The following is a 24,734-nucleotide window of genomic DNA, read 5'->3' on the forward strand; positions in this document are numbered from 1 at the left end:
TCCAGAGTCTGGAGGTGCCTACCAGAAAGCTTCTGCCACCCCAGCCGGCTCACCTAAACCTGGGACTCACTAGATTGTGAGCGAGGGAAAAATGTCAGCGACCAAGTTGGAATGTACCATTGGAGATTTTGTCTCAAGAAGCTCGTTCCTGCCCCATGTGGTGCTTTAAAGGCGATACCTAAAGCCTTAAACTTAATACATCTCTTTACTGGGAGCCAGTGCAATTGTCTCAGCTGATTCGTGTTTGGGAATATCCAACAGCATGCGAGCAGCGGTATTTTGCACAATCTCAATTTTAGTGAGACATTTTATTCTTGGATGAACGAAGAGACCATTGCAGTAGTCGGCTCTGGACAAAACTAGGGCTGAGATGACAAGTTTTCAAAGATTTTAAGGACTAATTGGAAGAACTTTCCTAAGAATCTTTAATGTGTAAAAGGAAGCTGTCATAACGGTGTTAACATGGCCTTCGAATGTGAGCTTGGAGTCAAAGGTGACTCCCACATTAATCACTTTGTTTGTTGGAACAGGAAGAGAGCCCAGTTCCTGAGGCCAATAGGAGGTTGACGAAAAGGTCGCATTATTTCCAAACAGGAGGACCTCAGTTTTATTAGAGTTAAGCTATAGACAGTTCACGGCCATCCGCTGACCAACTTGAAGGAGACAGTTATGAAATCGTGAGGCTGTGTCTGAAGGGTTGCTTGTCCCTGGTACTATAATTTGGGTGTCATCAGTGTAAGAAATTGCAGAGATCATATCAGTTGTGCCAGAGGATCCACATAAATGTGAAAAAGGGTTGGCCTCAGAAGAGAGCCCTGGGGAACCCCACAATGACGTGTAAAGTTGGGTGATTTAAACTCGGATAACAAAACAAATTGTTTTCGATCCGACAAGAACGACTTTAGTAAAGCCAAAGCTCTCCCCTGTATACCTATCGCCTCCAGAGAGTCCTGCAGTTTTTTGTGATTAATGGTGTCAACCGCAGCGGGGCACCAATGCTGTGTTACCCCCCGCGTCAACTGTCTGCCTAACCTGTTCTGATGCAGAGCCAGTTCTGTGCTAGCAGCACACACAGCAGAATTTAATTGAAGCTTTCTGAATTTGGAGACGATTGGCAAGAACACTGGTGAATAAATCTTATTTTTTAGGAGCTGAGATGATGGTTCCGGGTGGACACACTTTATTGATTGCTCGCGATGTGGGAGTGGAAGCATGCTTTAGAAGGGTTTGCAATACAAATGTAATGTGTGGTCATGTGTGCTTATAGCATCTGCAGCTTGTAGAAGCCTGCAGTTGTGTAATTAGTAGGGAAAACTAGTATATTTTGTGCATGGCGGGGGTAGCTTATTTGTGGATTGAGCGGTGACATAGCTGCAGGTTATTTTTTTGTGTGTGTGCAATTTTATATAATGCAAACTTGACCCTAGTACTTTACACGAGCACCAGTTATATTAAACAAATGTACATTCATTTTTATAGGCACAGGGAGATTGCGTGATTTGCTCAGAATCGCAGGATGTTGAGCCGATGCCGAGACTCGAACTTGGTCCCCAGTTCAATAGTCAGCAGCTCTGACCGTAGCGCTGCATCCTTGTTTATTTTACATTGTGTGGAGCACGTTTGAATGTCGTGCAGACTATATCTTGTGATGTGTTGTGGAGTACGCTGCTATATTTTGCATTGCAAGGGGGCAGGTTAAAAATCACTTTGTGCGTTTTGTGGGGACTCCTGCGTGTTATGTGCATTTTGAGTAAGGCTCTGAAGTGTGTTTTGTACCTTTTGATGGGGGCAGTTTGAGTGTATTTTATGACTCGTGAGGTGGGTGGGTGCAGCGTATTGGTGTGCCTTCTGAGGCAGGCGTTTTGTTTATTGTGTTGTCGAGGCCGGCCCTGTCCACACTAGGCATTCTGGGCTGCCTGGGTCCTTGCTAAAACTGCTGCTGGCAGCTGGGTGTGTTGGTGGGGGCCTGTTTGAGTGAGAACGTGCAGTTTGCCTCTGGCTGCAGAGCAGCTGGGAGAAGGGGGCAAGGAAAGACTTCAAGAGCCAAGTGAAAGCTCTTGACTGGAAGAAGGGGGCTGTGTGTGAGCACAGGCTTCGCTAGCTCTGACGCGGCTGTCCAAGCTGTACTCTGCTGACTTTTTTTTCTAAGCATAGTATATAAAGGAAAAGCCTGTATCATCTTACAGTTCATAATGAGCAGCTTGGATGTAAACTGATAGTCAGTGCTGTTCAAGACTTTTTAGACTTAATACTCACAATAATTGATATTAAATACATGCGAATATACTGAAATATTTGTAACAGTTTTCTCGAATAAGGAAGATTTTTGTTTAGCGGTTACATTCAAATGCATTAAAACATGGTTAATTCCGAGCTTATATTACAAAATGGCTAACTGGACGTCTGTGCTAAATGCTATTTAAATTGCCGCCGTTATTTGACTTTAACCCGTGGCATTGAAGCGCCCCACAGCAGAAATCTGTTGTCATCAAGGAACAGTGTTCTCTCAAAATGCTGTGATTGGGGGCGTGGCTAGCTGCCGAGCGCAATGGCCGCAGCCTGAAGGAGCTCCGGGGGTGAGACCGTCCTCCCCGCCATCCGCGCATTGATCCGCGTCCTGTGGCGAGCTTCCAGACTACGCCTGCAGCGCCGCAACGAAGCGGCGCCTGTCTGTGCCACCCGGGGGTCTCTCCGTGACCGGGAAGGCAGCCGCGGCCGCGCCGCGCAACTGGGCCTGTACCTTCGGCGGAAGCCGGGACCTCGAGTGCGACAGCGTGCCCGGGTACAGTGCACGAGCCCCGGGGTCGCTGAGTAGCGGCACCCCACCTCTGCCTCGCAATTGGCCGGAACGAGTGGCGGACGACACAGGGAAGCAGCCTGAAGCCTGACTGCCCTGGAGGGCACCCACTAGCCACGCAGACCCCCGGTGCATCCGGGGCATCGCCGAGTGAGGAGCGTGGAGGCGCTGCGGAGCAGTGGCGGCTCGGCGCCAGCGGCGATTCCCCTGCGGGACAACACTCCCGGATCAGCACCGTCGGCGACGCTGGGAGTGCTGGGACGGCCTGAAGGTGCTACCAGCAACGCACAGCAGCAGAAGCGGTGACCGGGGAGAGGAGGAGTGCGGCCCCTGTGCAGATGTGACTGCGGCGGCCCTGGCGCGCTGTTGTTGGCTCGCTGAAGTGCCGTCCGTTGATCGCCCTGCCCCCTAGAGGTACCGGCGCCTGAGGGGTGGCAATACTGCCTTGGGTCCAGTGTGGAGTGAAGCAGCCCCTGGCTTTCTATCCCCCCTGGAGTCGTGGGGGCGACGGCCCTTCACGGAGTTTGGTCCCCAGCCTCACCATGAGCGGTAAGGGGAGTAGGGCGCACCACCAAGGGAAACTGGACAAATATGCGTTTACTAAAGGCTCACCCCCGCCGACGGACCACGACAAGCGCGCGGACACGGCCTCTGACCCGGCCGGCCCGCCTAAAGTAACGCTGGAGGACATCATGGCCGCCCTGAACACTGTGCAAGCGACGGTGGGGTCGATATCCACGGACGTGACGCTCCTCCGGGCGGACTTCCAAAAAATGTCCGCCAGAGTCACAGAGGTTGAACAGGTGAGTACCACTCTGAAGAGAGACACTGGCACGCTGCTTCAAAAGGTGTCGCGACTGGAGGCCGAAAATAAACGCAAGGTCGAGAGGCTTGAGGATCAGGAGGGGCGCTCCCGCCGCAACAATGTCCGCATCACGGGCATTCCGGAGAGTGAGGGGAGCCCAGCCATGGACCTCTATGTGGAGAACCTTATAAAAACTGAACTGCAGCCCAGGGGGCTCTCTGCCTTCTTCTCCGTGGAGCGGGCGCACAGGGTGCCCGGGGGGAGGCCGAGGGTTGGGGCTCCCCCCCGGCCGGTCCTGGCCCGCATTTTCAATTTCCGCGATCGCGATGCCATTTTGCAGACGGCCCGCGTGGCCCCACCCTTGCGTATCCAGAACTCCCAAATATCCTTCTTTCCGGACTACACGGCGGCGGTGTCGGCGCGGCGGCGGAGCTTCCTGGAAGTCAAAAAGAGCCTGAGGGCCCGCGAACTTTCCTACTCTATGTTATGTCCGGCCAGACTGAGAGTGGTGGCAGAGGGAAAGACTTGGTTCTTCGAATCACCAGAGGAAGCACATGACTGGCTGGAGGGGTGGCAACAAGTGAAACAGTCAGGCCGTTCCGACAGGCGAAAACGACCGGCAGGAGAGGCGCCGGACCCCACTGGCCGAGATGAAGCTCTGATGGCTGCGGCGCGGCTGCAGCACGAGGCTTAACCCGAAGGCGTTGGACACTGCTTACTTAAATGGACGGTGCAGGGTAAGGGGGATGACCCTGGAGAGGGGAGGTGGCTGTGCTTCCTAAAGTAGCCCGGGACATATGGACACTCGAACTGGGGAAGGTACTGGTCTTCCTCGGACCTTCCGCTCCTTGCACACGAGTTAGGTGCTGGGATATGGGGTCAAAGCGCGCTGCTGAGTTGGGGTGGCGGGCAGTTTGGAGTCCGCATGGCAGGGAGGCAGGGAGGGGGTTGGAGGGTATGAGGGTAATTTTTTTTTTTTTTTAGTAGTTAAGGTATACATTGGAAGTAATGTTTGTTGTGCGGCACATGCAACCACTACAGAGCACACACTGCGCGCCGTTTGCTGCGCGCCGGTAGCCCCCCTGGTGCACGAGTGTTCTGATGGCTACGGACTGGGAGGAGGCGCCTGAGCTGGGCCCCTCCGCTCCGATACCACCACTCTCCCTGCTCACGTGGAATGTGTGTGGCCTGGGGGACAAAATTAAGAGAGGCCTCGTTTTACACAGTCTTAAGAGATGCGCCCCAGCGATTGTCCTGCTGCAGGAAACCCACCTGATCGACACCACCAGTAAAGCGATGGACAGGTGGGGGTACAAAATGGTAGTACATTCGGAGTTTACCTCCGGGTCTAGAGGGGTGGGTATTTTAGTACGGAAGCACTACCCACTTATTATACACAAACATAAAACGGACAGAGCGGGGCGGTTTGCGGCGATAGCCATCCAGTGGGAGGGACGGCCCCTTAACATAGTCTCCGTTTATATCCCTCCTGCAATGCACGCCACCGCGCTGCCGGCGCTTAGCGAATTCCTCCTCGACCTACCGGAGGGGGAACTGCTCATTGGCGGTGATTTTAATGCAGTAGTGCACGACGCACTTGATAGGCACCCTCAGCGAGCGGGTGGGGCGGGACTGTCCCGGTTCGGAGGTTTTCTGGAGGCCATGGGCCTCCTGGACTTATGGCGGTTGCACCATCCAACGACAAAGCAATACACGTACCACTCGGGGGTGCATAACAGTCTTACTAGGATTGACTACTTCCTGGGTTCCACTAACTGTCCTCGCAATATAGATAGTGTTGAGATTAGACCTAGGGGTATCTCCGATCACTCCCCTATACTTCTGAAATATGACTGTTGCTGCCTCGCACGTCGCCGTATTCCGGTGATACGTCCCGGTTGTCTCCAGGTCCCAGCGATACATAAAGCGCTGTCAAAGGCGACGGTTCTCTTCTTTAAGGAAAATGCCCCTTCTGCTGCTTCACCGACGATATTATGGGAGGCATACAAAACAGTCCTCCGAGATCAGGCGCTCACTACCATGGCGGCGCACAGGCGTGCGACGCTGGCGGAGCTACAGTTGCTTGAACGAGAACTGCACTTGGCGGAGGCTCGGCAGGCTCGGGACCCAACTCTGGAGTCAGCCGCAGCCCTGAGGGCTGCGCAGACCAAGTATCGGGCGCACCTTACGGAGCATACGAGGCGGCAGCTGCTGGCCACACGGCACAGGATATACGACCTGGGGGATAAGACAGGGAAGCTCCTGGCGTGGCTTGACAGGAGGGAGGGTGGAACCAGGTGGATAGCGCAGCTCAAAGCTGTGGTAGGTCAGGTGCTAACAAAACCTAGCGAGATAGCGGACACTCTCGCGTGTCACTTTCGGCGGGTCTACTCCTCCAGCTCCTCCATGACAGAAGAGGAGGCAGGGACGTATGTGCAGGATCTGGCGATGCCCCGGCTCGCCCCTGAGGCGGCGGATGTCTTGGAGGCTGACATTACAGTGGAGGAGGTGCAAATGGCAGTCCTTGCGCTGCAGTCGGGTAAGGCGACGGGACCTAACGGTATACCGGTCGAGCTATACAAGCGAATGGCCGGAACGGTCGCCCCTCATTTGCTCAACATGTTTACGGATAGTCTCCGAGCGAGTGTACTCCTGCAGGACCAATGGACAGCTACTATCGTGGCTATACCAAAACCTGGCAAGCCGGCGTCAGAATGCACTTCCTATCGCCCTATCTCTCTGCTGAACGCAGAGGCGAAGATCCTCGCAAAACTCTTGGCATCCAGGCTAACGCCGCATTTGCCGGACATTGTGCACCCAGACCAATCGGGTTTTATGCCCGGCAGGAGCACGGCCCTTAATCTGCGGCGATTACACGGAGTGTTGGCCCGTGTGGGACAGGTGCGGGAACCGGCGGTGCTGCTCTCATTGGATGCGCGAATGGCATTTGACATGGTCGAATGGCCCTTCCTCTTTGCCGTACTGTCGCACTTGGGCTTTGGGCCCAAATTTAGGGCCTGGGTCCGGCTCTTATATGCTCAACCACTGGCCCATGTGGCCGTGAACGGACACATATCGAGAGACTTTCCCCTGACGCGTGGCACCCGACAGGGATGCCCCCTGTCGCCCCTGCTCTTCGCTCTGGTGCTAGAACCCTTGGCGGCTTGGATCCGCTGGGAACCCCAGATACGGGGACTTAAATGGACAAATGACTGGGAGGATCGTATCTCCCTCTACGCGGATGACGTGCTACTCTATCTCTCCTCCCCGAGACGCTCTATCCTCGCACTACTAAACATTTGTGATATTTTCGGGAGAGCGTCCGGTTATACTATCAACTGGTCGAAATCGGTGCTGTATGTGCTGTGCGGCCCCGCTCCCCCGCTCCCCGTGGACTGCCCGTTGCAGACGGTGACGGAGTCGTTTAAGTATCTGGGTATCCACATCACGGCCAACCCCGCGGACTTCCTACAACTAAATCTGCAGCCCCCATTAGACCGTCTCAGGCGCGATGTGCGTCACTGGGGTACGCTACCGCTCACGTTGCTGGGGAAGGCGGCCCTCTTTAAAATGATGGCCCTGCCCCGGTTCGTCTATGTGCTGGAAAACACACCGTATCGTGTCCCGCCAGACTACTTTCGCGCGATAGCAGCGCAGGTGACTACCCTTCTGTGGGGTGGCAGACCGCCGCGCATAGCGCAGTCAAAATTGACTCGCGGCTGGTACGACGGGGGGATAGCGCTTCCCGACATTCAGCTCTATTATTGGGCAGCGCAGCTCAAAGTAATAAACCAGTGGCTTCATGTCCCGCATACGGACCCGGCATTCAGAGCAGATAGGGACATAATGGGGGAGCGAGGTGTGTTGGCAACCCTGTATGATGGTGGGCTGACTCCTGCTCTCGTCGGCCCTCTCAGACAAACGGTGGCCATATGGCATGCAGCACAGGCCAGGTTAGGGTGGCGCGGGGTGCTGACCAAGCTCACACCGCTGTGGGACACCAGGCAGCTTGGGTGGCTCCGGCACAGCAGGGGATTTGACAAGTGGGACGCTATAGGGATCTCTACGATTGGCGACATGTGGCATGGGAATTACGTTATCACATTCGACCGTCTCCAACAGCAATATGAACTGGCGCCTTCCGAATGGTTCCGCTACACGCAAATTAAACACGCCTTGCTGGCACGGCTAACACCGGGTGTGGCGGTACCAGAGGCATCGCCCTTGGAGGACCGGTTATTAACGGATTATATGCCGAAAAGGGCCACATCGTTTACATACCGTAAGCTGATTAACAACCTGCCAGACCCAATGGGCCCTCTCCGCGAGAAATGGTCCCGTGATCTGGGGGAATTCGACGAACCGGAGTGGCGAGAGGTGCTGGCCTCGCCACGGGAGGCGGGTATACCATCGAGGCTCAGGCTGGTGCAGCTTCGCATCTTCCACCGCTCCTATTACACCAGGCACACACTGCATAATATCGGCAGCGCGACACATCCTGTCTGCCTGCGTGGTTGCGGGGAGGTGGGAGGCTTCTTCCATACCATATGGGAATGCCCCGTGCTTCAGGAGTACTGGCGGGGGGTGATGAACATGCTGTCACAGTCGGGGGGAGTCACGCTGGTGCCGGAGCCCAAACGCTGCCTGCTGAATATATGTGAGCCTAACGACCTCTCGCGCCTGGCGCAGGGCTGGGCTACATTAGGATTAATGATAGCTAAACGCAACATAGCTCAAAAATGGGGGACAGGGGAACTGCCGCGCCTCACTGCTTGGGGCACAGACATGGACGAGGCCATGTTTGCAGAGAAGTCGGCCTTTATTAGACTGGGCTGTCCTGGCAAATGGAGTAAAGTATGGGGAGCGTGGAACTCCTATAGGGGTGACATATGTGACCCGCCCTCGGACCCTGAAGACGATGCCTCAGACTCAGACTAGGATGGGGGAGCCTGGGGGTGGGGGAGCGGGATGGTGGATGTTGGAGAAATGTACCGCTGTTGAACTGTTTTCTGCCAACTTGCCGCATTCAGGGGCTACTGCATTGCTCTTCATTGTGGAAAATTATGTGTCTGATTGCTGTATTGTGCTGCTGCTAATGAATAAAATAAAAACAAGTTTAAAAAAAAAAATGCTGTGCTTTTTAGGTTTTGCCTGCACAGTGCTTGCGAAATCTCTTGCATTAAAAAAATAAAAATAAAAAATAAAAAACATTGACAAGCCTAATAGATTTCACATAGGCAAAACCTACTAGCTTTGCAGTGCTTGACTTAAGAATTGGTGTGATTGAACGTTTCCAGCTATCGGCATAGTGATCTGTTTTGGTGAACGATTGACACTATTGAGAATAACCTATAACTGACCATGTCATGAGTGATGTAATATGTGAGGTCATAAGCAGTGCATTACGGGGGCGTAAGTTATAGTTTGCTCAGGTAATATAACTGCTGACCGTCTGTGGTTTCATGTGTGTAAAATCTGAGTCTAACTATAATGTCCCTGCAACCTTCGCTTTTTTTAGTTAATTTCACAGTTTCTTTATTTACATAAATTGTACTACAATTTCATTGTTATGTTCAATTTAGTAAAATGCATTTTTACAAGTTTATACATACATTCTATTCACACATTTATTTTTATTATACATTTTAAAAGTAACAATTAACAAATCAAGGTAAGATAACTTATGTAGCTGATGCTCACCCATTGTATTGGCTGCCAGCCAGGAAACTGTCCCTTAAATTCAGCTTTTGATCTGGGATTCTCATGCTGGTTAGCTATGAATTCATTGGTTTCTGTGTGAATGTGTTGTCTGCAACTCCCCCCAACCCTTATTTTGGTTTAGTCCTCCTAACTGTCAGAGGAAATCAGTCATTTCTCTAAGAGGTACATTTGTTTTGTTGCAGATGAAGGACAAAATAGCTTGAAATCTGATTAAAGTACCTGCAAACATTTGCAGAATGCAAAGAGAAGAGTTCTCCTGGTGTCTTCAATTCTAAACCTTTAATGTTAGAGTTTGCTTCTCTCAAAAATGCAAGCAAATCATCACATGCAGTTTTGCAAACAAGTTGGTGCACCTAAATTTCGGCAAGATACACTTGAGTTCCCCATGAGGATGATAACAGTACTCATTGTTCTCACGTTAGCATGCCATCAAATTAATAAAATTGTACTCAAGCTTCTCATCTTTTCCATGAATTTTTTAACCGTCTTTTGCAGTAGGATAGACAAATTGACACTTGACCTCTGCCTCAGAAAACAGAGCAAATGTGACAAGAAAGCAAGACTTAAAAACACATTTATTGCTCCCAAAGCGAATGAGCAATAAAAATGCTTTTAAATCCTGTTTACTTGTCACATTTGCTCAGCTTTCAGAGTCAGCGGTCTAGTGCATTTCAGTTAGGTCGTGTAGATGTTTCACATTACTAGACTGCAGGTCTAGTGCAATTTTTATCATTTTTCGAGTGCTGAATATGTTTAACAGCATATGGAAGTCCAGACAAATCACTTTCAAACAGGAGGCGGAATACATACTTTGTCGAATTCTAGTGTCCTCCGAATATAATCCTGTTGACCTATGTTCTGGTGCAGGTATTTGCACAGGATGATCATTATACCGACTGCCTACTCAAGTTGGAAACAGTTGAGGAAAATATCGAGCCTCTAAACATTTCTCGTACACACTCATTGGAGCTCCTTTAGCTTCTTTCATCTGATACAGATAAGTGGTATCCCCTATAACCTATTTTGAATGGAGTTGATAGATAATGTAGTGCCTCATATATTACTTGAGATCTATTTCTATCCACTTTTTAAAAACTGTCCACATGAAGGCAACATGTCTTCCTCCATTCAACTCCCATGTTCAACAACATCTACATCTTTATATCACAAATTATTCTCTTTAAGATACAATGAAGCTTTCTTCACCATATTTACACCCACTAGTTCCTGCCAGATTCACTAGAATAACAAGAGTTTCTTTCAAATCTCTCTCTATACCCACAGTTTCAATATTGCGTTTAATACCTGATGGTAAATACACACATCTACCTTTAAGCCCTTTCTGAAGCTCAGTGGGTGGTAGTTTCCCAGTCCTAGGTTAATATGAACTATTGCTTGAAAAAAGATGTATAGATTGTTTGAATATTCCTTTATAAACATTCAGATGTAATAGAACCTAACAGTGGAACCTTCTAACTGCCAGCACCTAACCCAATATCACTCCAGTAGTATTGTCCCTAATTTTACTTGTAGGGGTCTGTGTGCACACTGAATAGCACCCACTGTTACAGTGCTTGTTCCAACAGGAACCTAACAATTTCAAACATAAGCACAGGTGCACCACACCACATCATTTAATCAAAAAGAATAAATATAAAGTTTTTTTCAAGAGCAAACAATTATTTGATTTTTTTCTTTTTCTTTTTTATTCCAATTTCATGTTGTATAGATAAAAGGAAAGAGTCCAGTTCTAATGACTCCACACACAGTACAGCCGACGCGTTTTGTCCTAATATAGGACTTCTTCAGGGCTGTGAAATACAAACAAATAAAATTACATATATAAAAACAACATATAACATACATAAAAGACATTCTATATACAAATGAACATGGGGCCAAAATCTCACCCATGATCACATTGTGAAAGATTAGACATAATTTTTCTATTGTACATATCAAAGACAGATCAACAAACTATTGAACAATGATATATATTTTTTTCTCATTTTTTTCTTCTACCTCCAGTCAAGGTACAATACATTATTCCTTAATGTTAATTAGTACATTTAAGGACAAAAGGTCCCAGCCGGGACACACTTATCAAAAGTATTTGTCATTATTGTTGATAACCTCAGGAAACATCATATTTCTCATATTTCATCAATTACTTGCATTCATTCATAATGATTACAAATCCAAAATTTAAAATTTACAGAGGACCAAGGAAGGGAGAAATGTGTACAAAAAAATATGTATAAGAAATTTGTATAAGAAATTGAGTCTAAGGAAGTATGTATAGAGGAGTATGTATTAGACTCCTCATCGGGACTTAGCGACAAGGCAAGTCAAGCAGCACTAAAAAAAGGAGAGCCACCCCTTATATACAGGCCACTGTCATATAGGTATTCTAAATAAGGCACTAGATTATCACAAAATAGTTTAAGGTGTCCATCCATCAATTGCGCAAATCAATCAAAAATACAGTGGGAAATACCAGGAGTCAGCAGCACACTAAGATGATACCGATAAAATCTTTTACCCACCATTCAATGGAGATGAGGTCAAGTGTTTCCTTGAACTGTAAAGGCATCGAGTTCTCTGCTCGCTATTTCTCCTTTTTAGTACGATGTATACTATAAGTAATCACAAACAATATGACTTACAACTTAAGTAATAAATAGCAAAGTGAGATTTTACTATTACTGTTTGCTCTTGAAAAGAACTTTATATTTATTCTTTTTGATTAAATGATGTGGTGTGGTGCACCTGTGCTTATGTTTGAACTTATTGTGAATTACTCTGGCAGGCATTCGGTTGTCCTTTTATTTTGTCATAGCAATACTTGCACGTGATCTGGCGAGTCAACAAATCAAAACGTTCCTTCACAATTGAACACACTGCAAATTCTAGCCAATTTTCTGTGGTTTTTTCTTCTTTAAACACACATCAGCATTTCGAATTAGGGCCTTGTAATGGATTCGCTGACAAAATATACAAACATAGTTTGGTTTCTCTGTAGAAACAGCATTAAACTTAGGCTACTTTTCGTCAAAAGTTATCAATGCTAATATCTGTGTTGTGTTCCTTTACACCTAAATATACCAACTCCTCATTTTGCCCAGACTGTACTTCAGGACCAAAGAAATGTGAATGAATATCTTCACTAAAATTTTCAACTTCTTATACTGTACCATACGGAAGTGCTTTATTAATTTCTCCTAACTTTTTACAAAGTAAAATCTTCTAACTACATTTTGATTTTTTTAATGATGAGCAGCCAACATTTGAAAATGATGAAAGGTTATTGTGCACACTTTTCTGTATAGACACGCCAATGAGTGTCCTTTTAAATTGATGCATTTCCTCACTTTGCATGGATCTAATGCCTGCAAACATGCATTTGTCTGCTTCACACTTCTATCTAAATTGATGTAGAAAGTTTCTTAATATATCACTTGATTCCTGGTGAATACTACGAATACTACTGCACTCCCATTTACACACAGGCATATGTCTACTCCTTCCTTGTACTGCTTCACCTATCTCTTCCTCTACATTTCTAGGAACAATCTCCTCTTTTGCAATGGGAGTAACTTCTTTTACCTTATAGCATAGGCCAGTTGTTTAACTGCATGCACTTATTCATTCTGTTGTATGTAGCTTTCTCGGTACTTGACGTATGCTTCCATTCCCCTTTGAAAATTATGCGCCTTCATGTTTCATACTAAATTCTGTCTTACCCTAATTCTAAACATTCTCAATTGTTTTTCTTTAAATTCTTTATGGATCCTTGTCATATTAGGTGTTTTTATAATATGTTTTATCTTACACCCTCTCCTTTGTGAGTGGATTGTGAACCATCTCTTTTTATTCCAAACGCTTTCCACATTTTGCATTTCTTTCCATGTACTGCTTTAACAAACTCCTTAGCTTACCAGCAGCTCTTTTTTCCAGCATATTCTCCCCATCATATACTTTTTTATTCTCACTTTTAGGCACATAGTACTCTTTCTTCAGTTTTTTTCTCCTTTGTGTTTTTCTCAGCATTGTAAATCCTCCACTGTAAACACAAGCAGATATCTGAAAAGCAAATATAGAATACATTTAACTTTATATCAGATACTATTAGATTACATACTATAAGCAAGTGAGGAGCTAGATAAGTGGTTATGTCAGTGTGTAAGAGCATGTGTAAGTGTCTGAGTAGGGGTGTATAAATGGGTATATGGGTGGCTGTAGGGGTGGGTGACTGGGTGGTTGAGTGTATGTGTGAGTGAGTATATCAGTGCCTCTGTGGGTGTGTTACTAGATGTGTAAGTATCTGTGTGCTTGTGTTCCTAGGTGTGTTAGTGACTGTATGGGTGTCTAAATGGGTATGTAAGTGGCTGTATGGACTGGTAACTGTGTTAGTGGGTGTTTGGGTGTGTAACTGTGTGTGCAAGTGACTGTTCGTGGTGGATACATAAGCTGTGTTTGGGTGTGTAAGTACCTCGGCCGCTGTCTGACTGCATGTGCGAGAGTCTGTGAATAGGTATCTGAGTGGCTGTATGGGTGGGTGACTGGGTGTATAACTGGCTTGTATGGTTGTGTAAGTGCATCTGTAACTGACTGAGTACTGGGTACATGAATAGCTGTATAGATGTGAGTGGGTGTGACAGTGCCTGTATGGGTGTGGTGTGTGAATGACTATTTAAGTGGATGTATAGGTGAGTAAATGGGTATGTGAATGGTTTTATGGATGTGTGATTGACTGATATGAGTAGTGGGTACATACGTGCTTTTGTGGGAGTGTAACTGTGTGTGTAAGTGCCTGCCTGACTGTGTGAGTGGGTGCAAATTACATACTATTACATGACATACTAAAGGCAAGCATCCACATCTAATATCAAACACATTCTTTCATACTGGCTAAATAAAATAACTATTTTCAGATTTGTGATTCCTCTTCCACCTTCTCTGCTCACTACATCTCTAGTTAATGTTCTCATCTAACTTCCCTTCTATTTTGCAATTCTACTGCAGTACTTAGAAGCTACATATTTTCTTTCAGCTTATGTGCACTAATTGTTTTTTATATACTTTTTATAGTACAACCTAATTACCTGTAAAATCTCTTTGCTGTTGTCCAACTTTTTTTATATCTGTTTTCCGCTACAAATCTCAAGTCAGAAATCTCTCAATTCTCTTCCACTCAGTACAAAAGTACCAATAATGGCTACCTTTCCCACTGTGCTCTCACCCATACTCTTGTACTAAGTAAATCTAAGAGTTCCTTTAATTTTTTTTTCTTTTTATACCACTTGCAAATGATCATTGTTTTTTTAACCATTTCCATGATTCCTGTAAAGAAGCACACTTTGCTAGATTTTTTTTTGTGGATCCGCAGATCCTTGGCAGCACTCAGTGTGCCCCCCCCCCCCACGTGTGAATCCAAGGTAGAGCCGCGGATTCACACAACAGCCCTTAAGATCATTCACAATCTGCTGTTAATTTTTTTCATTAATATATATATTTTTTTAATAGTTTCTATTACACGACGTGCACTCCCTAATGAACAATTTATGTGCATCAGTCTGTGTTTCAGTTTCACACTTCAGTCTCTTTTGTTCCCTTCTGCCCACACTCTTTTGGCTCCATTTCCATAGTAGCCATATTTCCAATAGTCTCTGCTACCAGTAGGTCAAAAGTTCATAAGACCTTCCCTCACCAGCATATTAGCTTCACATTAACTGTAGCAGGTGTGAGTGACTGTTTGCAATACCAAGCATATCTCAAACAACATAACCTTTTTTAGGTCTGATCCCAACCAAAAGCACACATTCAATACAAAACAGCACATTTAATACAAACATAACCTATTACAATTTATATAACTGTATCACTGCCTCTGTGTGTGAGTGGCTGTGTAAGTAGCTGTGTGAGGGGCTATATGGGTGTGTCAGTGGGTGTGTTAGTGGTGGTGTGGATGTGTAACTGGGTGTGTGTGCCTGTGTGGGTGTATGAGTGGTTTTCTGGATCTGTGAATGGCTAAATGGCTGTATGAGTGTGTGAGTGGTCGTGTGGGCATATAAGTGGTTCTGTGAGTCTTTGACTGGCTACGTGGTTCTGTAAGTGACTATAAGAAGTGGCTGTGTGGGTGTGTTATGTGTGTGTGTAAGTGGGTGTGGGTGTCTGGCTGTATGGGTCTGTGACTAGATGGATGTGTTCCTGGCTGTATATGTGTGTATGTGGGTGTGTGAGTGCAGATCCATTCCCAGCCAAAAGCACACATTCAATGAAAAACAACAACACATTTAATACAAACATATCCTATTGCAATTTATGTAATGTTGTGGGTCTGTGAGTGGATGTGTAACTGGTTCTCTGGGTCTCTAAGTGGATGTGTGAGTGGCTGTATGGTTGTGCAAGTGTTTTTCTGTGTCTCAAATGGGTCTGTGTGTAGCTGAATAGGTATATGAGTGGTTGTGTGTGTGGTGGGGGTATGAGGGGTTTTCTGGACCTGTAAGTGTGTGTGTGAGAGGCTGTATGAGTGTAAATGAGTGTGTAAGTGGTTTCTGGGTCTCTGCCTGGGTGTGTGAGTGGCTGTATGGGTGTCTGAGTGGCTTTCTGGGTCTCTCAGTGGGTATGTGAGTATCTGTGTGGGTCTGTGAGTGGTATGCTGGGTCAGTGAGTGGGTGTATCAATGACTGTATGAGTGTGTGATTGACTGTATGGGTGTGTGAGCAGTTTTCTGGGTCTGAGTGGGTGTGTAAGTGGCTGTCTGCATCTGTGAGTGGGTGTGTAAGTGGCTGTATGGGTGTGCACCTGGCTGTGTGTGTGGGTGTGTGAGTGGTTCTCTGGGTCAGTGAGTGGATGTATCAGTTTCTGTATGAGTGTGTGATTGACTGTATGGGTGTGTGAGTGGGTCTGTGAGTGTATGTATTTTTTATAACTGGGATCTGGATCCGTGGATCCATCGTGGATTCACATAGGGTCTGCGCTGGGCACTGCTTTTCAACAATTTCTTGCCCATGAGGGGTCCCTCATAGCTACCTCTCAACAGTCGCATGGTCTGCTTATTTCCAGTGGCTTAACAAAACTTCAGGGGACCCCCTTCGAAGTACTTAAAGGGGCTTCCGCTCTCTCCAGACCCGGTCAGGAGCTCTCAGGCCAGTTTCTCACTACCTGTACACACTGCCAAAGGCGCCCCCCTGGAGCTAGGGGGCCCCTACTGTTGGGGCTTTGGGGGCTATTGTTATGCCACTTCTTATATTCCAATGCTAGTTGATTCCACCTGGGAACCATGTCGTGATTCACAAAATGGCGGCCTGAACTTTTCTCTCAAGTGCAGCCAGCCAATCACAGCATTGCAGTTGGTGCGTGGATCCGCGGATCCACCTTGGTGAATCCATGTCCCAAAATGTAAATTCATCTTTTTATCTTTAATAACTCCAAAAATACTGGTCAGTTTTACATCCAATTACAAATAGCACTCTTTCTGTACCAAGATCTAACTTTCTGCCAAATTGGGTGTAATTCCGTTCAGAGGTTCGTGCTGTAGTCATGTCTAAAATCCCTATAGGAAATTGAATGGGGGAAACGTGTTTTGGGACCCCCCCCTTTTTATAGACCTCCGCTTGACGAATCACTCCACCAATTTCCAGACGGCAGCTGAAGTGATTGGCACACAACCTTTGAAAATGTTGTGATGATTAATCAAACGGCGCCAAAGTTATTAGCAAAGCAAAAAATACTTTTCCTATGGAAACTAGCTCCTAACTATAACTGTCTACTGGGGACCGTGAGGAAGTGGGTGCCTTAATGGCTGTTTGAGTGAATGACTGGGTGTGGAAGTTGCTGTATATGTGAGTGAGTGGCTGTTTGAGTGAGTGTTTAGTTAAGTGAGTTGGTATGAGAGTGACTACGGAAGAGTGAGTGCTGTAGGATTGGCTGTATGTGTGAGTGAGTGGCTGCGTGAGTAGTTGTATGGATGTGTGAATGGATATGTAAGTGGTTTGTGGGTGTGTGAGTGGTTGTATGGGTGAGTGAGTGGCTCTGTTGAGAGGCTGTGTGGGTGTGTGAGTGGCTGTATAGGTGAGTGACTGGTCATATGATAGGGCTCTATGAGTGGGTTGATAAAGAGAGAAATTTATGGGTGTGTGTGTGTGGGTGTATGAGTGGTTCTGTGGATGATGTTGAGTGATGTCATTTGAGTTGTCATCAGTGATGTCACTGACCATGTCATGGGTGATGTAATATGTGAAGTCATAAGCTGTGCATTGCAGGGCGTAAGTTATAGTCTGACCCTAACTAGAACGTCCCGGTAACTTTAGGCTTTTTTAGTGAATTTCCAAGTTTAAAAAAATTCTATTTCTTAACTATAGCGCCTCTGTAACCTTTGGTTTCTCAAGTGAATTTGTAAGGTTTAAAAAAAATTTTATTTCCTAACTGTAACTACTAACCTTTGACACCAGGGGGTGATTGTGATGCCATTCGGAAGGGCTCCGAATCTAATTCGGGTTTACCATATCCGATTCGAAACCCTTGGTCCTGACCGAATCGTATAAAATTCCCAACGACCGATTACGATGCACGTAAACCGGTAGGGCTGTCCGAATCGTTTCTGAAAGGCTTTTGGACAGGTCACGTCTTTCAAAGCCAAATCGTACAGCTCTATGGACTCTGTTTCCGAGTGAGCGATTACGATGACCGATTCGGACAGCCGTTCCGATTCGGTTTCTCCTGAACGAATCAGCTGCCGGAATCTGTCTTTGGGAGCCCGTAGCAGTCCCCCCTTCACCCGGGGCTCTCCGAATCAGGCCCATGGCGGTACCCAAGGGACCCCCCCTTTCCAACCATGCACAGTGTGGCAGGCACCTTGGGGTGCCTACCACAGGGTGCAAGGTTTTCCCCAGCCACCCCTTTCTTCAGTGGGAGCCTGTGTTCTCGTTCGGAACACAGGCTCCCATTGAATTCCGACCGAATTGTATCCGGAAGCATCCAGATACATCGAAATCACTCGGTCGGACTCACCCAATCCGAGACATCCGGAAAGCATGCCGGGACTGATTTGGTTGGAATGCTTTTCAGCGGATATCGTAATCGGCCCCTTAGTGTGTGTGTGTGAGTGCATGAATGTCTCAGTAGGTGTATGAGTGTCGGAGTAGGTTTTTAAGTGGGTGTGAGAGAGTAAGAGTGGGGCTGTAAGTGTGTATATGAGTGTCTGAGTGGGTGTGTGAGTCTCTGAGAGGGTCTGTGAGTCTGTGTGTGAGTCTCTGAGTAGTTCTGTGAATGGATGAGAGAGACTATGAGCTACTCTGTGAGTGGGTGCATGAGTGTCTAACTGTGTCTGTGAGTGGGTGTACCTGTCTGAGTTGTTTTGTGAGTGGGTACAGGAGTGCCTGAGTGGGCTCTGCTCATTTTCTGCCTTTTCTGCTCACTTCTGAACTTTATTTCTGCTCTTTTCTGATCTTTAGTCTGCCTCTTTTCACTCATTTCTCACCTTTATCTTGCCTCTTTCTTCCATTGCAGACCTTTATTTTGCCTGTTTCTGCTCATTTCTGGTCTCTGTTTTGCCTCTTTCTGCTCAATGCTGGCCTTTATTTTGCCTCTTTCTGCTGGTTTTTGATCTCTATTTTGACTCTTTCTGCTCGATTCTTACCTTTATTTTATCTCCTTCTGCTCATTGCTCGCTTTATTTTGCCTCTTTCGGCTCCTATATTTCTATTTGTATAGGGGAGGCGGGCTGCATGGCTCTCCTCAGAGGCCGATTTCGCCCCTGGGACCCCATCCCCAAGGCCTACCTATTATACTGTGGGGAGCTCTTTCCCCGGGGCGATTTCGGCTCCAGGGACCACATACGCTGCGGCCCAGCCATATCATCTGGGTGCCCCCTGTGTGCAGTTGGGATTGAGGGGAGAGCCTCAAGGCCTCTGCGTTCCTAGCCAGATGTTCACCTCATGCAGGAGCCAGCACTTCTGCCGCGGGCAGGGAGATGCTTTAAATAGCAGCCCCTTGCTTGCATAAGCAATGTTTTCATCTGTTTCCCTGCACGCAGATATGCAGATGAAACCTCCACTTTTGCTGTCTCCAAGCCGGAGCAGATTGACAGCTCTGGCTTGAAGAAAGCGGAGTTATGAGTTACAAACCACCAAGCCAATGCATTCCTAGGTTAACTATCTGAATGCCCCCAAGATGTCTTTTTCAAACCAGACAGCCTCGCTACCTGGTAGGCTGTGACCTAATAACCTTTAGTTCGCTCACATGCCTTTATTATCCTGATGAACAATCATGCCACCCAGAGGCAACCTTATATGGGCACAACGTACTCAATTTGAAACACAAACATATGGTTTACCAACCCGGTAGCCTTTTCACACCAGACATGATTCCACAGTGGACTAATCAGTGGTCCATTATTAGCTGCAGACTGTTCAATCAAGGCCCTGAGACTAATGTGCATGTTTTGTGCGTGCGTCCAGCATTAGTAAATGAGAGGAAAGCTCTGATGAGACTACTGCTGATTCAAATGGCATACATTGGTGGAGACAAGCCTTGATCGAATGTCTAAATGGTGACAACATGAACTTAAATCTACCATTAATTAAATTCCTGTCTCAAGCAGAAAAGAATTTAGAAAGTCACTATGCAGATTGTAATATTCCCTGCCCCCTATATAATGCTTTCAGCTGGATATGGATTAATTTGTTTGATGTTCAGCTAATTTTTTTAAATAGTGTTTAACGCTGTTTTTAACTGATGTATATGAACCTATGTCATGGTTTTTATTAGCTATGCATAAAATAAATAGCTTGATTTAAATTTGAGGTTGTGACAGCTAATTTACCCCCTATTCCTATCTGCATTCTTGACTTTTCCACAATAGAGTCTAAAACCCGATAGAAAATGATCACTTCCCAATAGTTGATGCGTTGATAGAAGTAATACTAGAACCACTGTCTGTTCACCTATTATATATTTAAAGACCTGTGTTCATCTATCCCCCAGACACCTCTTGACTATCCTAAGTGAAATGTCTCTCTCAATATTGATCCCTCCATCTCCTGCCACAGTAACAATTTGATGGTTGGTGGGGGTAAGCTTGGAGGAGTAGTCACTGCTGCTTCCACCCCATCTCGCATCCGGGTGCCCCTGATATGACATACGTACATTTAATATAAGGGGCAGAATGCTGGAGATGTACAGCCCCTCCCATCTATTCCCAGACACAAAATACATGTTCGGGTGGGCTCGGCCAGGCCCTTGCTGTTATCTCCTTTGCTCCTAGTTGGCTTTTCTTACTTGGTAAGTTTAGCAGAGGTGCCAAATGTGTGTCCAGAGATCACTCTTCCATGTATACTTAAGACTAATGTCCTCTTTTGTTGCAAACAATGTTAAGACAGAAATTTGTTAAACGTGTTCATGCAGAAGCTACATGGTCTGACAATTTGTGCTATGCGCCACCAATGTGGCAGTATCAAGGACTAATATGAAAATGATGATTCCCATTCCATGATTTCTCATATATACGGAAAATAAGCACTGGCAAACCCAACAAGCCAGGTTTGCCTTGTTTTGATGTCATGTGAGCTGAAAAGGAAGGTATACCTGTGATACAGTAGACACGGGGTGAAACCTTTATTCCATGCATGTGAAATTGTGAAGTAGAAAATGACTCCATTAACTGCATTAAACATCTTCATCACCTGCGATATATGTTGTGACATGGCACAGCATAACTATCTGCAATATGCTGTGGCCATACAATGATCTTATAAATGCTCGTAAAAGACAAATGCTACAATTGATAGCACAGGATGATACCTAGAGAAACGACCAGTGTTTAACAAGCACTAGCTCAGACATTTCTAGCCCCTACCTTCTTGTTGTATTGGAACACATACAGTTTTGAATTTGATTTGAGAGGCAGACCTTCCTTTTTTCAATTACTTAATTTAATTTATTGCAGAGATCTGTCTGACTTGTCTGGTAAGACTGTAGCAAACTGCACTTGTGAAGAGTTCTACCACTGAGAAGTGTATGATCTCTTTTCAATGTTTTCTTCCAAAAAGAAGAGTTTAGATATCTGAGGCAAGGTGTAGTACTTTGAATACATTAAAAAAGCCTGCTTTCTCAAGCCCTGCGCATATTACTGCCTTGTTTCATAGACTCACAATCACTTATCGGAAGTCTGCGGTACTCTGAGTTTGCGTGTAACAGGTGATCAACTGCACATACCAGTGGTGGTGGGGCAATAGAGCTACATAGCAATGATTCACTCTCAATAACTATGTTGTTTTCTTACAGGTTATACATTTGTTGAAGAGTAAGTATCAGTACAGTGAGGACGAAGCAAGCATCCTTTGTGAAAAGTACCAAACCAAACTCATCTATGAGTCTTTCGATCCGTCTACCGTGAATATTGACAAGCAGCGGGCCATGTACTGGGAAGAAGTGATTCAAGCAACTCGGCCTTCAGAAGTGTCCAAACATATGGCAGCAGAATGCTATGATCTTTGGAAGTCGACACGACTGCAACATGTAACATTAGCTGAGGATACAAGGCACATGCTCACTGAACTTCGGAAAATGTGCCTATTGCTTCTGTTGACTAATGGGGAAAAACATGTGCAGTGGGAAAAGATTGATGCATGTGCCTGCAAGTCATACTTTGATGCCATTGTTGTGGGTGGGGAGCATAAAGAGGAGAAGCCATCTCCTTCTATATTCCAGCATTGCTGTGACATACTTGGAGTAAAGCCTGAAGAATGTGTCATGGTTGGTGACAGCCTAGACACGGACATTCAGGGAGGACTCAATGCTGGCTTAAAAGCAACTGTCTGGATCAATAATGCAGCACAAATGGGAAGAAAAGATAACCCCCTCCCTGCACCGGACTTCATCATTCCTTCTGTGCTTGACCTCCCTGATATCCTAATTTAAGTAGGGAAGAAAATTAAGCTCCAATAACATGCACACATTGTTGGCAAAATTGAAGTTAATTCTCATTTTGGTGTATCACCACGTTACTGGTTTCACACCTTTTTTTCATATAATCTATGTCGCACGTAAAGTTGTTTAAGTGAAGTAGTGGATCAAACATCGTTTGTAATGACCAATTAATAATGTTGATGACCGCAATGAGATTTGAGTACATATTTGATCAGATGAATTGATGCCAAAGTGTTAAGTGCTTTTTTGTATTGTACAACTGAAAAGCAGAGTTACAATTTGATGTTAGTCTTTAGAACAACACTAAAAGAACATGAACAGAAGCAAGCATGCAGATCACCACCTCTCTGCAATCCAACTACCACAGACACCAACCAAACACACTGATTCCACTGCCACCCTACATATTGCTTTCAGTATATTGCTTAGATCAATATAGGACTGATTTTGCATCACGATGACAAGGGAAGACCTGGCTGATGTACTTCTGCTACAAGCTGTTCCTCTAGGGAGACAACGTTTGCACTTTTTTCCAAGTCGGCTAGGTGTAGTCCTCCTGCTGCATGCTGAAAATATGCAACTGGTTTAATGTTAAAAGTAAGATACCCATTTCTCAAATATTTTGTTTATCTTATTTAAGTGTGAGTAGGGTGTTGTGAACATATGCACTAGAAGTTTGCTAGGTTGCCTGAATTTCTTGGTTTACCTCCTGTGATGGGGGAACAAAAATGTTACAAGATGGAAAGTAATGCAGAAAGCAAGAAAAGTACATTGCAATTTAACAAACTGGTAGGTTTATAGATTTTCACAACTGTTTAACACGGTCTGTGGAAAAGAGAATACATTGCCCTCCATGTTTCATGGGGATTTAGGAGTAATGGAAACTGGGATAGCTCTCCGATGCCATTAGGAAGCACGGACACCAGGTCAGCGATGCGCTTGGAGCTGTAGTTGCGTCATCAGAGCTTTAAAGTGCTTTGCCCTGCTCCCTGATGTCCGTTCCAATTTCCCAACACCTTTTGATGGGGTACTTCAAAAAGGTGTTGCATTGATGATGATATGTGATATGTCTCCAATTAAAAGATTATGTTTGATGCCATGTTGTTGGTGTTATGGTCATATGTTCATCTATAACCTACACGACAACTGGTCGTAGGTTCTAGGCGCAACATCTTGTCGTGTGCCTTTTGCCTCCAAATGCACCCTAAGGCAATCCAGGAGCGCAAAGCGAAACTGTTCACGGCTTGTGCTGAGGAAGACAGTAGTAGTTGTTGGAGTAGAAAGTCAAGGTTCTGGTCACGGGTGAGGTCGAGGTCACTTTCTCTCTCCTCACCATCTTCAAAGTCTTCTATGTAGAAGAGGGGGCATAAGATAAAGAAACACTCTGCTTCTTCAAGAAGATCAAAATCAAAAGGTAAGCCATCCCCAGTTTCATCGCCTCCAGTACCTGAACTAGTGGAGGTTTTATTTCAGTTGCAGGCTGCTCCAGCCTCTGATGCCATCTCCAGCTCTACCTCCACCATTCGTTCTAGCTCTGACTCCAACATACACAGAGTTCACGATCAAGGGTACAGATCCATCCTCTCCTTGGAAGCCATGACAGATGTTTTTAGCAGGGCAGCAGTCACCTCTGGAGCACCCCAGCCTCCATAGGACTCAATTTGGTACTTTCCGCTGAATCCACATGTCCCTCTGGTGCCATTCGGCGTCTTCCTGGCTTGAGACTGCCAAAAACGTCGACCCAGCTACCAAGTCTGGCTCCCTTGTTGCCGCTGACCCTGTCGCGCCTCCAATGCCAATCTTAGTACCGCTATCGAAGTGGATCCTGGCACTACTATCAACTCCTTTGGTGGCATCTCTAGCTCCGTCGCCATTGGCAGAACCCCCGATATCTACTATTGACCTAATGCTGGCTGTTAAAAAAAATCCATACCTCGAAGTGAATTTCAACATCTTCTAGAGGATAGACAATACCAGGAGGCTATTCTTATTTTTTTCGGATTAGAATCAGATCAGCAGTCTCCAGAGTATCAAGGGGATGGTAATGGCACTGACTGTGATTTAGACCTGATGTTGCTACAAGAAGCACGTGGACTGGCCACCTCCCCTGGAATAGATATTGACCCGGTCTCTGGACTGGACCCACTTCAGATTACTTCCTTTCATTCATTGCCAAAGAAAGCTGCTGACTTATTTCAGCTCCCACTTCCAACAGTGCAGTATACATATAATATTCTTATGAACATATTGCAGCCAACACCAGCCTCAATTGAGCCTCTCTTATGACTTTATGAAGTCCTCATTGAGGCTGTAAAGGACCCATGGTCCAAACTGGCTTCTTGTCCAGCTATTTGTAGGACAATAGCATGTCGCTAGAAACCAGATCTGAGAGATCATTCTTTTCAATCTGTACACCCTCGTTGGAACATCTGGTGGTCAAGTCGTCATCCACGTCACAACTTAATCCTCGTGCTTTTC

General features: G+C 46.0%; 1 protein-coding gene across 2 annotated transcripts in view; it reads left to right on the forward strand.

The window, feature by feature from the left end:
* Positions 1-23,355, forward strand: part of LOC146821146 (N-acylneuraminate-9-phosphatase-like) — a 47,801-nt gene extending 24,446 nt beyond the window's left edge. For both annotated transcript variants that reach the window (XM_085612106.1, XM_085612105.1), the window contains exon 3: positions 21,612-23,355. In XM_085612106.1, coding sequence (XP_085468232.1) covers positions 21,612-22,247 — 636 coding nt within the window. In that variant the 3' untranslated portion in view covers positions 22,248-23,355. The remainder of the gene's footprint in view (positions 1-21,611) is intronic.
* Positions 23,356-24,734: the final 1,379 nt, after the last annotated feature.

Source organism: Triturus cristatus, chromosome 6 (genome assembly GCF_964204655.1).
Source record: "Triturus cristatus chromosome 6, aTriCri1.1, whole genome shotgun sequence".
NCBI classification, from domain to species: domain Eukaryota; kingdom Metazoa; phylum Chordata; class Amphibia; order Caudata; family Salamandridae; genus Triturus; species Triturus cristatus.